Source organism: Enhydra lutris, unplaced genomic scaffold, assembly GCF_002288905.1.
Source record: "Enhydra lutris kenyoni isolate GAN:26980312 unplaced genomic scaffold, ASM228890v2 scaffoldscaffold6, whole genome shotgun sequence".
Lineage (NCBI taxonomy): Eukaryota > Metazoa > Chordata > Mammalia > Carnivora > Mustelidae > Enhydra > Enhydra lutris.
Genome location: NW_019154090.1, coordinates 17230216 through 17243092, shown reverse-complemented (window position 1 = coordinate 17243092; position 12877 = coordinate 17230216). Strand labels below are relative to the sequence as shown.

General features: G+C 49.1%; 1 protein-coding gene across 1 annotated transcript in view; it reads right to left on the bottom strand.

Moving 5' to 3' along the window:
* Nucleotides 1-12877, bottom strand: part of LOC111141448 (protein tyrosine phosphatase, receptor type T) — a 706124-nt gene that overhangs the window by 405864 nt on the left and 287383 nt on the right. Inside the window, exon 6 of the mRNA XM_022494012.1 lies at nt 4720-5016. Coding sequence (XP_022349720.1) covers nt 4720-5016 — 297 coding nt within the window. The remainder of the gene's footprint in view (nt 1-4719; nt 5017-12877) is intronic.

Here is a 12877-nt window from a genome sequence, read left to right as displayed (position 1 = left end):
GCCACAGAGGAGACAATGCAAGCATCGAAGAGAATTATAAATAGAACTGGATTTTAATACAAAGAGTCAAAAGCAAATGATTTAAGAGTCAACAGGAATATTAAAAATGGGGAAGGGAATGGGGAAAGAAAACCCTTCTATAAAGAAGAATGCTAATTAATACATGTAGAAGAAATGACAGATTTCAAATTCACCCTTTTAGGTGCCTGGGTGGCTCAGTAGGTGAAGTGTCTGCCTTTGGCTCAGGTCAAGATCCTGGGGTCCTGGGATCAAGCCCCCACATCGGGCTCCCCGCTCAGCGGGGAGTCTGCTTCTCCCTCTCCTCCCCACTCAAGCTCTCTATCACTATCTCTGTCTCTCTCTCTCTCAGATAGATAAATAAAACAAAATTCATCCTTTCATAAACATCAATGTAGTAACCACTTAATTTTCAAGGAGGCTAAAACTATTGGGTGAGAAGTTTGTGGGGGAATCAGGGACTCACCAGACCTCAAAGAACCACTGCACAGAGTAGCTGATCTACAAAGGGAAAAGGACCGTATTTACAGCAGAGAGATTTAAATCTGAGTAATGAAAGCAACTGTCAGGGCCTCTCTGACATTATGTAACTCTAGATACAATGCAGTGAAAAATACACATCACCAACCTATGTGGCGTTTTTGCCAAAAATATCTCGTTTTCTGGTTTTGTCATGTAAAATCATGCTTAACATGATTGGAAATGTTAGTGTGGATTGTCTACTTGATTAATTTTTAATTAATGCTAAGTTTCTTAGATGTCCTATAGTATCATGGCTGTGTAGGAGAACATCCTTACCTTCAGGTAACGTACGCTCTCAGAGAGCTGAGCGATCAGATGTTGGGGTTTCTGCAATTTACTTTCAAAGACTTAAAAATATTACATGTATTTTTATATGTGATACCTCCATTTCAGACATACCATACATAAACATGAGTAAGAAAATGGAGCACGGTGTTCACCAATGGTGAATCTAGGCCAGCAGTTCACAGGTCTTCTTTGCACTCCTCTCAATCTTTCTACAGCTTGGAAACATCTCACAAGAAAATCTTGGGTAGGAGTTGTTGCGTATAACGGGCCCATTAATGCCTAGCATGGGGCAGGCGCACAGTAAACCTAAGTGGTAGCCAAAGTGAGACCATTATCAGCATTGCGTTTATGGTTCAAGGTCTCATACGTTCCATTTCATAATCGTGACTGCAGTCTGGGGAAAGGCAGAGAAGGAAGCACTGAATAAGTAAGCCACAGTTCTGTCTGAGTCATATGTGAAAAAAGAACAAATAAAGAACCCATTTAGCTTCCTAGCTGCTTCCCAACGAATGCAATGGAGCTCAGTGGCCATGAGTTTCTCTCACCAGGGATGGATTACTTTGTAAGCCCTCAAAGGCACTGGGTCACTGAAATTGCCAATTTTACAAATTCCCCAGAAGACAATTTTGGAGCAGAGACAAAAGCAGCATGAATCCAGGCAGCTCAATCTGAGAGGCTGCTCTGTGGCTCCCTGAGGGGGGTTTCAGCTAATCCACTGGAGCCATGATCCGTCCTCAGCCTGCCCTTGAGGTGAATGAGTTCCCCGTCAACAGGAATGGTGCCCCTTCCCTTCATGGAAGTGGATCCCACCAGAGAGAGGGTCCCACGCTCCTCGGCAATCTTCCCTCAACACCGCGGGTCCTGTCGCTGTGAGACAGAGGACCGCTGTCTTGGATGTGGGTGTTTTTAATATGATAATGTCCACATGTCTCTGCAGAGGAGGAATTGATGTTTTATTAATGGTGTTTAATTAAAGTTTAATTTCAAAGCATTGCTGCTCTCAAGTTATTTTGATAAAGACTTTGTGATTTTTTTCCCCTGCCTGGTGACAGGAAAGGGAGAGGTTGAGGCATGGCTTCAAGATGGGACTTGGGATTTGCTGTTGCACCTGTAGGTAACCCTCCCAAAGCAGCCCAACGTCTGCAGAGCATCCTGGAGGAAGCACCCGGGGCTGCTCCCGGGCTAAACCCTAGCATTCACATGGACCCCTGAGTTTCCAGGCTGAGTTTCAACAGTGGCAGCTCCTCCCAAGTGGTCTCATAACGGCTTGCCACGGAACCACCCTTCCTGCGTTGGCTCTGCTTCTCAGATCACACGCTGACCGCATCACCACGGCTTAAGAGTCTAGGTCAGATTTTCTCCAGCTGTTGGAGCGCATGTCTAGAGCTCTGGAGAAGTGTCCTAGGGCAGGCTGCTGTTTTCTGCCTTGCTTGTGCTCTAGGATCCTTTGTCAAGACATTTTTTTCTTCTGTGGCTTAATTCAAATGTGACAGCCACATTCATTGAAGACCTACAGTCTGCTGGACATCATTCCAATTTCTTTTCTTTTTTTTATGATTTTATTGTTAAGTAATCTCTGCATCTAATGTGGGGTTCGAAGTTATAACCCCCGAGATCAACAGTCACGTGCTCTATCCACTGAGCCAGCCAGGGGACCGCATTCCAAATTCTTTATATACCGTCCCTTTCAATGAGCATAACAACCTATCAGGTGGCCACTCTTTGGATCTGCATTTGCGAGGCAAGGAAACCGAGGCACGGAGGGGGTTAAGAGGCTTGTTCCAGGTGTGCTGCTCCAGAGCTTGGCCTCTGTAGCTGCAAGTCCTTGTACCTGCTGGAGGGGGCGCTGTGCATCTCTGAAATGGCACAGCCCTCCAGGGAAAGGGCCGGCAGCTTCCCTGGAGCCAAACACAGGGCCACAGCTCCTGGGGTGCAGAGGGAAGCCCAGATCAGATGCCCAGCCCTCTGCTGGAGGTCGGATGAGAATGGGTTCACAGGAAGCAAGGCACTCCGGTCACCTGACAAGGCTGATCTGGGGGAGAACTGTGCCCCCAGAGGACAGAGGTCCGCTGCAAGGCAGGAAGGTGGGGCACCAAGGCGACAGAGGCTGGGTGTCCACTGCAGTTACTGTCTACAGAAGCCGAGTCTGCAGGGACGACGTCCTGCAGAGTCACTGTGATGATGAATTTAAAGGCTGGTCACAAAGGGTCTGCCATGCAGGTGGGTTGTGTAAAATTTCCAGTTGTTAAGACAGGATTTGGGGAAAGGACAATTGGGGGACAGGATGAGCAGAGGTGGGCACACTTTCCTCCTTCTCCTTAGGGGACTCTGCAGGTGAGGATGTGGGTCTGGACCCCAGTGGGGCCATCCCTCAGGGTCCTTGAACTTGATTATGTGAAACAAGAGTGTTAGGTGGGATTGCCATGGGAGAGGCTCTGCCTTGAGTTCTGTGGTCTGCCCTGGTCAAGTGGAGATGTGCCTCAGAAGGACAGTGTTCTGACCATTCTGTCCCATCCCTTTGTTGTGTCCCTCCACCTTCCATCTTCATGTCCAACACTTCCTGAGCATTTCCTTCCCAAGTTTCCTTCTGCATCCCAGCCCTGACCACGATGACAGCTCCTTTCCCTGATCGGGGGGAAGAGTGATGCATGAGCTCTCTGCAGAGCTCTCCTGCTGACCAGGTCTCGCCCCCTTCACTGGACATGGTCTGAAGTTGCACCTTATCCTCCTCCTTTTCCTTGTCCTGCCCTCACCTCCCTTCCTAGACTCCCTGGGGAAAGCTTCCTTAATCCATCACCTGTACCCAAATCTATCTATCCCTCACAGTCTGATTCCAAAGACATAACTAAAGACGTCCCCACAAAGCCAGAGAGAGTATGGCTGGAAGGAAAACTGAAATACAGCCATTGAGAAGTGTTTTCTAGGTACATCCTAGAACCAGCAAATTCTGTCTTCCCAGAAATGAGATAACTGCTGTGATGGAGTTCCATGCAAAATGCAGTGGGAGCCTGGGAGGGAATGCCCAAGTCAGCTTGGAGCAATCAGGGAAAGCTTCCTGGAGGAAGCAGCATGTGTGCTAAGACTTGAAGAGAGCTTGTCTCACAGACATGGAGGGAGAGGCCATGGCAGTAGGAGAAATAGCATGGGCAAGGACAGAAGGTGGGGAAGTGATATGTTCTAGAAGTTACACGTGGTTCTGAAGTGTCTGAGTCTCAAGGTAGGAGGCATGCTGGGAGGTAAACTGCATGAAACTGACTCATCAGAACCTTGTGGGGGCAGGGAGTGGGGTGAGGGCGGGGAGATGAACTGGAGGGTCCCCAGGCTCATTTCAGGTCTTTATTTTGGTCTACTGGAAGCAGTTCACTGACACGAGGAACACAGAATGAGAAATTGGTATGGAAGGGGAAACTGGTTCATTTTGGGGTACTTCGAGTTTGAGCCGCCTGTCAGACATCTGGGTGAGTACTTGGTTCTGGGTGCATCTGATGCCTGTGCTATGAAACTTACATGTATTTTTTAATTTTAACTCCTGCAGAATCCGGAGTGGTCTGACTCCCAGATTCAATGCACTGAAATGACATGATCCACAAGGCCTCTCTGGGAGGTCCTGGTGTGGCTAAACACTGAACACAGAAGGGGTTAGCAAGTGAGAAGAGGGATGGGGGTGTGGACGGGGCAAATCTGAGTGCGTGTCTGAGTCTACGGGCACAGTGCCTCCTGGAATTGTGCAACACCCTTCATTAAAGACCCTGGCAGAGAGGCAGCTACAGAGGAGGAAATTAAAGATGGAGGAAGAAAGAAAACCGCATCACTGATGGGTGTGGCCCTGGGACAGGTTCAGCATTGCCCATCCCCAACGAAGCATACCCTCCCCATCCCCCCACCACTCACCGTCCTCCTCTGTCTGCACCACCAGCTCCTCGCTCTCCATCCGGCCCTCGGGGTTGGACAGCAGCAGCCGAAGCCGGATGGTCATGAAGGGGCGCAGGCCCCGCAGGGTGTAGTGGGAAGAGGTCTGAATGACCTCTTCGGCCTCGTACTGCTGCTGGTTGAACACGTACTGGTACTGCACGGTGAGGTTGTAGCTGTGGCAGCGGGTCACCGCGTAGCCGAACGGTTCCCACTGCAGGGTCAGCTGCCGCGCGCGGATGTCCACAATCTCCACGTTCTGCGGCCCGTGCACGGGGTCTGCAAGACACAGACGCAAGACACAGGGGCTTTGAGGACCATCGGGAAGTGGGGTGGGGCGTTTCCTCCCAAAACAGAGGGGACTGGCCCTCCGGACTTAGCTCAGCCATAGCCTTCATAACTATGGCCACAGGGAATATAATTTAATTAACATTTTTCTGTAAATCAAACATTTTTTTCTTACATAACTGCATGCCTCTAAAAGAAAATGTAACTATATAAGGGGAAACCCGAATCACTTGCATACATAAATGTTAACCATTAAAAAATGCAAAATTGTGGAATTCTTAAAGGTTCTTCAGGGTACCCCCAAAAACCATCCTGAGTACCACCAACAGCGTACACAACACTCCAGGGATATACTCATTTAGATGAGTATATCTGCTGCTGGAGTTCTGACCTGCCTCATGTTTAATCCAGCCACAGGCTCCCCCATTGGGAGACCAGCCCCCTCGCTCTCATTAACCGCACTGAGGTGCACAGACTGCAAATCCAGCCACCAGCTCAGCGCTTGGTCTGTCCACACCATCACAGGTGCCGCTCACTACCTTTTGCAATTTCCCCTCCTTCCGATGACAACACGGTTCATCATTCCCTAGCTTCCAACGACAACCCTTGACCTTCTTCCTCTCCTTTCCAATTTTTTCCAAACGGACCCCTCCAGAGCCATCACACTAAAAGCAAAATCAAGGGCACCTGGGTGGCTCAGTCAGTTAAGTGTCTGACTCTCTGATTTCAGCTCAGGTCATGATCTTGGCTCAGGTCATGATGTCAGGGTTGTGAGATAGAGCCCTGCGTCAGACCCCGTGCTCACAGAGCAGTCTGCTTGAAATTCTCTCTCCCCCTCGGCCCCTCCCCCTGCTCATACACTCTCTTTCTCTAAATAAATAAATAAACACAACTTTAGGAACAGATATGGTCATGCCTTCACACTCTACTGCTGTGCCATCCTTTCCCACGTGGTCCCAGACCCCCAAATATAACACTGGCTGTCTTATTTTAGCACCCATCTTCTGTTTATACTTCATATAGAATAGATGCTTTTGTACAAAACAGATTATAAGAAACTGAACACTTAAAACAAAAATCCCCACGTGTGAAGTCCTTCTGTAAAGCTTAGGCATTTCTTATAATAGAAGCATAACTTCTTTTGTGATCAGCATCCCCATAAGTTCTTGTGTTGACTATCTTAGCTGGAAGTAGTTAAGCGCAGGCTAAAGATTAAATCAGTATTTTCCCTCCATACTACCTATAGGACTTCACCAAGTTCTGTCATTTCTTTGGGTCCATCTTTTATTTCGTTTCTAAAATGCGGATAACAATAGTACTAACCTCACCAGGGGTAGTGGGGTGGGGGGGATGGCTAAAGGAGGCAGAGTTTGCAGAGCTGTTAGAATTGTACCTGGAACTTAATAAGCACTCAGTATATTGTGGTTTTTCTTTTGCACCAATAAGAATAACGATTTAAATTATAAAGCTCCGTATGCCGTCTCTACTCTGAACGTCTTGGAAGTGGCTGTGCCGTGAAGCATCCTTATGCAAAATAACAGATCCTATCACCCTAAGAGCATTGGGGGGTATCCGAATTTAGGGGTATTAGCATTCTGTCCCCTAAGAGCATTTAGGGGTAAGGCTGCCCTTCTGCCAATGTAGCAGTAAGAAAGAGGGTGGGACTTGTTGCAAACTGAGTTCCCTGACCTGCCCCTATAGGGAAAAATGTGCTGTGAACGGTGTCAGAGCCTTACTGAGGAACACACTTCCAAGCAGTCTTCTTTTGAGAAGCATACCCAGAAATGTCAGGGAGCCTGGAAAACTAGCTCAGAACTGCTCCCATGCTGCTGGGGACAGGGAGCGGCCTGGCTCTGGATTGACGGTGGAGTTCACGGTCACTTTCACAGCCCAATTATTCATGTTCACAGGCCCTTTGTGTAAAAGAGAGCCAACGTTCCAAAAGCAAATGGGTGACATTGAAAATGTGACATTGAACAAGCTGTTGCTGAGGGTGCATTGTGCTGAGCCCACACAGAATAAGGTGAAAAGTGTGGTCCCCATAGTCGGGGGTGGGGGAGGTTATGATGTGGTGTGGCCAATTGGTTCAACAAATCTTGAAGGCATGAGGACACATGTACAAGCACAGGATGAGCGAGAAGCTGCTTGCGTGGGAAGTCTGTCCATCCCCACCAGCCTCACCCAGATGGAGCCTTTCTGCAGATCCAGAGGCCAGAACTCTCCCAGCCCTGATCAGGACCTCACGACACTCCTCCTCTGGGCGGGCCTTCAAAACGGACGCCATACCCCAGTAAGATCATCACTCCCGGGCTGTCTCGTCTCATCTCCTTAGAGAGTGAGAACAGCAACATGTAAGACCCTTTTAAATCCAAGAGTTGTCCATCTTGTTAAACATCTTAAGATGTACCACAGCCCATGTTAAATATTTTTGGGGGGATCTCCAACGTGTCCTTAAAGCACAAATGAACCAATAAAAACAAAACACCATTGATGGCCAGCTACCATAGTGCTGGGTTCTGTCACCTGCTCCATCTTGTGACCCTATGAGGGAGGGACTAACTGCCAGCCCCACTTTGCAGATGAATAAACTAAGTCCCAACAGGTCCAGGAATTTGTGTAGAGTAGCAAGACCAGCAAGTGGCCAAGAACTTCTATCCACCTGGCTCCATGCCTAGTGTGTGAAGTCAGAAGCCTGACCAGAGGGGTCTGGGGAGTCAGGGCAGGTGCTGCATCTGCCCAAGAGGGAAGCAGAGCCGGAGTCTCCCACCTTCTCTCCTGTGCTCCCCCTGCCGCCCGCCCCCTCCCTGCTGGAGCTGGGCCATACCGTCTCCTCTTTCACTCCCTGTTCACTTTGTCTCCTCTGTGAAGACGTCCTTGCTGAGTCCCTGGGCAGAGCTCAGCAGCTATTTCTTTCTCCTCTCGTTCACTGTATCTTTACGTATTCGTGTTTCACAGTCAGCAGCTTTTCAGAAGTTGGCCCTGCCTGCTAGAATGTAAGCCCTGTGTGTGAGAGCAGGGGTGCTGTCTGCTCATCCCAGGAGCCCCCGTGCAGCCCAGAGACACGCACTGGATGGCCCCAGGGAGTATAGATCAAGCCAAGGGCCAGATGCCCCACCCTGTTTTGCAGACCTCACCACCATCCGGGAGGAAAGCATCACTAGTCTCATCAGGGAGGAAAGCGGAACTCTGTGGGCTGTGCCACCCAGCGAGCACATGGCTGAGATCTGAAGTCTGCGAGGGGCCAGGGCCCCTGTGTTTGCGATGCGCCGTGATACCACGGGGCACGGAGACCGAGTCAGCACAGACTGGAAGCCACCTGCGCAGGATGCTGGGAGGAGGTGGAAAACTGAAGGCAGAAAGGCCTGACCCTTGGGAACCAGGGGCCTGCTGGAGAGGGCAATGCGGAACTCAGTCACACTTGGTACTCGGCTGACCACTGGCCTGTCTTCCCACTGCTGGTCTCAGCTTCCCCAGAATTCTCCCCACAGCTCACCTGGGCATCTGTGCCCTCAAACACCTTTCTGCTCTTCTTCAAGGAAGGAGCAGGCAGAGGCGCCTTTTCCAAGAGGGGAAGGGATGGTGAACGCCCACCAGGCAGTAGAGACGCCTCCCAGGGGTGGAAGTTCAGAGTACCAGGAACATTCCTTGCTTCCTCTGAAGCCCCGGCCACTGTCTTCAGACAGGCCACAGGGAACAGTGGAGCCTGGCGGAGCACAGCTTGAAGCCAGACTCTGGCGCTCACTAGCTGTGTGACCTTGGGCAAGGGTACTTCATCTCGGAGCCTCCATTTCCTCGTCTATAAAGTGGAAATTATTGCACTAATCTGAGAGGGCTGTTAATGAGTATAAAATGAGCTGTAAAGGGAGAGAGAAAATTGCCTCTGTCTAGTGGGCATTCCTCTTAGATACAATGGCCTTTTTTGGAGAAAAGCCTTAAGAAGTTTATTTGAAGCACAAGCTGCCTCCCTAAGGCCTTGGGATCAGTTGCACTCAGCCTTCAGAGGAAGAGAAAAATGAATCCACATGTTGGCTGGGATTGAACAGGAGAAGATGGGGGGGATAGGAGGGCAGAATGTTGCTGGGAGCCCAGTGTGACTGTTCCCAGTGTGACTCCAAGAACTTCAACAAGGTCCTCAAAATAACACAAAAGGGTTTGGACCTCCTGTGGATTCTAAAAAAGAGCAGAAATCTGCATGTCTCTCTTGGACCACTGAAATACCACCTGGGAACACAGGGACCAGAGGCAGAAGACATTTGGGAAATATGGCCCCATGTGCTACTGTTAACTTTGAGGCATAATTTTGGGGGTTTTCCAGAGTATGAAAATTAAGAAGATCAAGGAAGGCTCAGTTCCCTTGCAAAAGGCAAGACCTCCAGTAGAGCTGTGGGTTAGACAGGTGTGGATTAAAGTGTTTGGAAATTTCGAGAACTCCCACTCCAGAAAGGGAAAGACAGTGGCTACTGATGACCGGGCAACCCTGGGCTAAGCATTTGTATGCTGAACACAACTGTCTGGCAGAAAATAATTGAGGCCAATGAAGGGACGTGACTGACCCAGAGCCACACAGCCAAGTCCCCAGCTCTGGGCTCCCACAGCAATCTGCACAGGTGTCCGGCCCACTCAGCATTTGTCAGGCTTTCTAGGAACTGCTTGTTCATTTATCTGTCACTCCTCCCAGGCTGCCAGGGACCGCATTCTGTTTGTCCAGCAAGCCCCAACACATGGTGCAAGGTCTGTCGAGGGCCCGGTTTGCGTTTATTAAACCGCAATGAACAGATGGTGACCTCTTCTTGGGAACTGAGCTCGGACCCCTGACTCCACAGTCCCAATTTTGTCCCCATCACGATGTCATGGAGCCTTTATGGCGAACATATTTGTTTCTGCATTTAAGCTAAAAGAGTGTCCTAAAATCCGCACAATGAAAACTAGTTTTCAAAACCTGTGATGGCAGCATTCATGCTTTTAGTCCGACCTCTCCCCGCTAAACCTCAGCCTCAAAACCCAGCTTCTGCTCCGGTAATTGTCTGTAGCACAGAGATGCCTGGGTTTACACTGGGATGGATGCAAACAAGGTGGAAACTGCTGAGAAAGCCTTGTGTGTGCAGTGGGGACTGGTTTGTTGGATTTACATCCCCCATGGAAATATGTCCAAGCTTTGAGCCTAGGGTGGTTTCAGCCACCAGAGAAGGCCACGCCCACATGACCTTCCTAAGTAACAGCCTCCAGGCCAATGAGAAGACAGACAGTGGGAAGACAGTATGGCTTGGCTTATCGGGAAGGCTGGAAAATCTTCCTCTGATGGAAAATCCAGGTGGCTTGGCCTCTGGGTAAAGTTTCTCTCTGCTCTTAGACCTGGCAACAGGAGCCCTGTCCTGAGCCCCGTGCATTAAGGAGCCCTTCTCCTGCAGCAGGAGTCAGTGGGCCTTAAAAGCATCCTTCTGCATCTCATGCTTCCTGTTCTGGACCAGCATCCAGGTACCCGATACCCCCCGGAATTCCCTGCCCCAGTACCTCCAACTCATTTCCAGGGCCTGTGTGAACCTCTTGCCTTTGTCTGCCCTTCCCCAGACTATATGCCATGTGTGTGCCTTGCTAGGTCCAAGGGGTAAGCAAAGAATGGCTATTTTCGGGGAGTGGGCAGAACTTGGACATGAGGACTAAAGTCCCCACACAGGTGTCTATAAGGCTTTTATTGCGGGGGGGCAGAGTGTGTTCTTGCACAGGTTAGGGACAGGAGTGTGTGTGGGGCTGTGTGTGACTGACTGAGCCCCTCACTCCTAAGCTGACTCTGAAAGGCAGGCTGGTCCTCCTGACCTCTGATCACTTCCCCTCTTTTGCATGTCCGATCTTACTAACTTACTAGTCCTTCCTGAAGTACCATTTTCAACCTAATATCTGAGCCCAACCTGCAACCTGTACCCTCCCACCTCCAAACTCCCTTCCTCGTTTCCCACGGCTCATGCCTCTAATCCTGGAAAGCCAAACATTGCCTCCAGAACCTCCCATACCTCCCTGCTCTTCTTGCCCACATTCTACCTGCTGCTTGGGATGCCACTGGCAAATCTCTGGTCAACGGATTCCAGGCCCAGCGCCAATGCCACCCTTTCCTTGTAACTTTCTCCAAAAGCCTTCATGCACAGGTGCAACGGCTGCCTCCATCATGTTTTCTCTAGCCCAGTAGCTCATCTCCTCTGTACCCCACATCACACTGCAGGTTAGTCTGTTCACGTTCTGTTCACGTTCACCTGCTCCCTTGTGAGCCCTTAGATCTCTTCATTTTCATAACGACAACACATGGCTGCTTCATACATAAATTGAGGAAAGAGTAAATATACAAAGTAGGTGATGGCTGGAGACCAAACCTGAATTAAGCTCCTCCCCGCCGCAGGAGAAAAGAAGGGGGTGAATCAGGGCTCTCTTTACACTCCAATTGTGAAGGGGAGTTACGTGATTAAGTCAGAATTTGAGGCTTTTTTGTTCTATGTGGGCCCAGCTTCCATTCCTGCTGTCAAAGGCAATAGCTGTAGAATCTCCTAATGACCTTAATCAAGGCAGAACATCTTATTAAAAAAAGAGCAGCCAAGCAGATTTCCAAATCATGAATTTTCTGTTTATTCATCTTCACATGTGGAGTTGGCTGTAACATATGTCCTGTTCAAAGTTGAACCTACATTGAAATAATTTGGGGCACGGGGCTGAAAATGTGGAGGTGGATAGCTTGTATGTAAAATTAATTTTTTATCCATTTGGAGATGCAATTTGAGTTCCTTTCAAATTAAATTGCAGTGGAGTCCTAGGCAGCTGGAAACATTATTGCCAGTATAATTTGATATTGCAAGAGCAGTAATACGTTGACAGATATCTCGATGTGACCGTTAATTTGCAATTTCTGCATGGAAATGATACAGGAAGGGAGAAAAAGGTAAAAGGAACAAAATTAAAATCCATCTTCCTTCCAGCATCATCCAAACCCACTCTCGTGCTTACTTTCCACCACCTCCTTTAATTTATTGCAGGTGCTTGGTGGACAGGAATTTGTTGACTATTACCACGGACATCTTATAGAAGGAGGCAAGGACAGGAATCCAGAGGCTTCTTTGGAGAAATGCTGGTAGTACACTCACCAGCCAGGGTCCCTGGGTCCTACTCATCCTGATAAACGGAGTCCTGCGGGGCTGGAACACGTTACCTTGTGAGAAGGTGACCTCGCTGCTACCCTCTTGCAGCAGTGAAATAAAGAAGGTAATTCCTGTATGTGTTCATTGGCTCATTAATTAATGAAAAATGACTCTCGAGCACTGGAGACGCCACGGCGTCATAAGAACAACACTGGCTCTGTGAACACCTGCACCTAAAGCAAGTTACGTGTCCCATCAGCATCTATGCTGCATTTTTTTTCTTTCCTATGTAGAACATGGGAGGTACCCCCTGCCTTTCGGGGCTCTAAGAGAAGCGAAGGAGAGTCTCCACCAAGCTCTTGGGTGGTATTTGAAACAGCTGTGCTCCCTCAGATACAGCTCCCACCTCCAGAAGGGAGGCAGTCAGAGGAGCTACTGAGATAAAATAGGAGTCCTGTAGGTTACTGGCCTGGGTCTCGATCTCGTGGTTTGTTGGGTTCATGCTTTTAACCAACTATAGTTAGGAGCCGAGAGCTTCCATTAATGTGCCTTCAGATAATGCTGTCTCTATGCCTTATTTCTCCAAACACATCTTGAACCTCTGAGATGGGACAGGCATTAGGGGTACATGGGAATAAGAAAGATAGTTCTTGCCTTCATGAGACTCATGCTCTAGGAGATGCAGACACAACAACTGTGATGAATGGAATGATGAAGCCTGGAGCGCCTTTTTG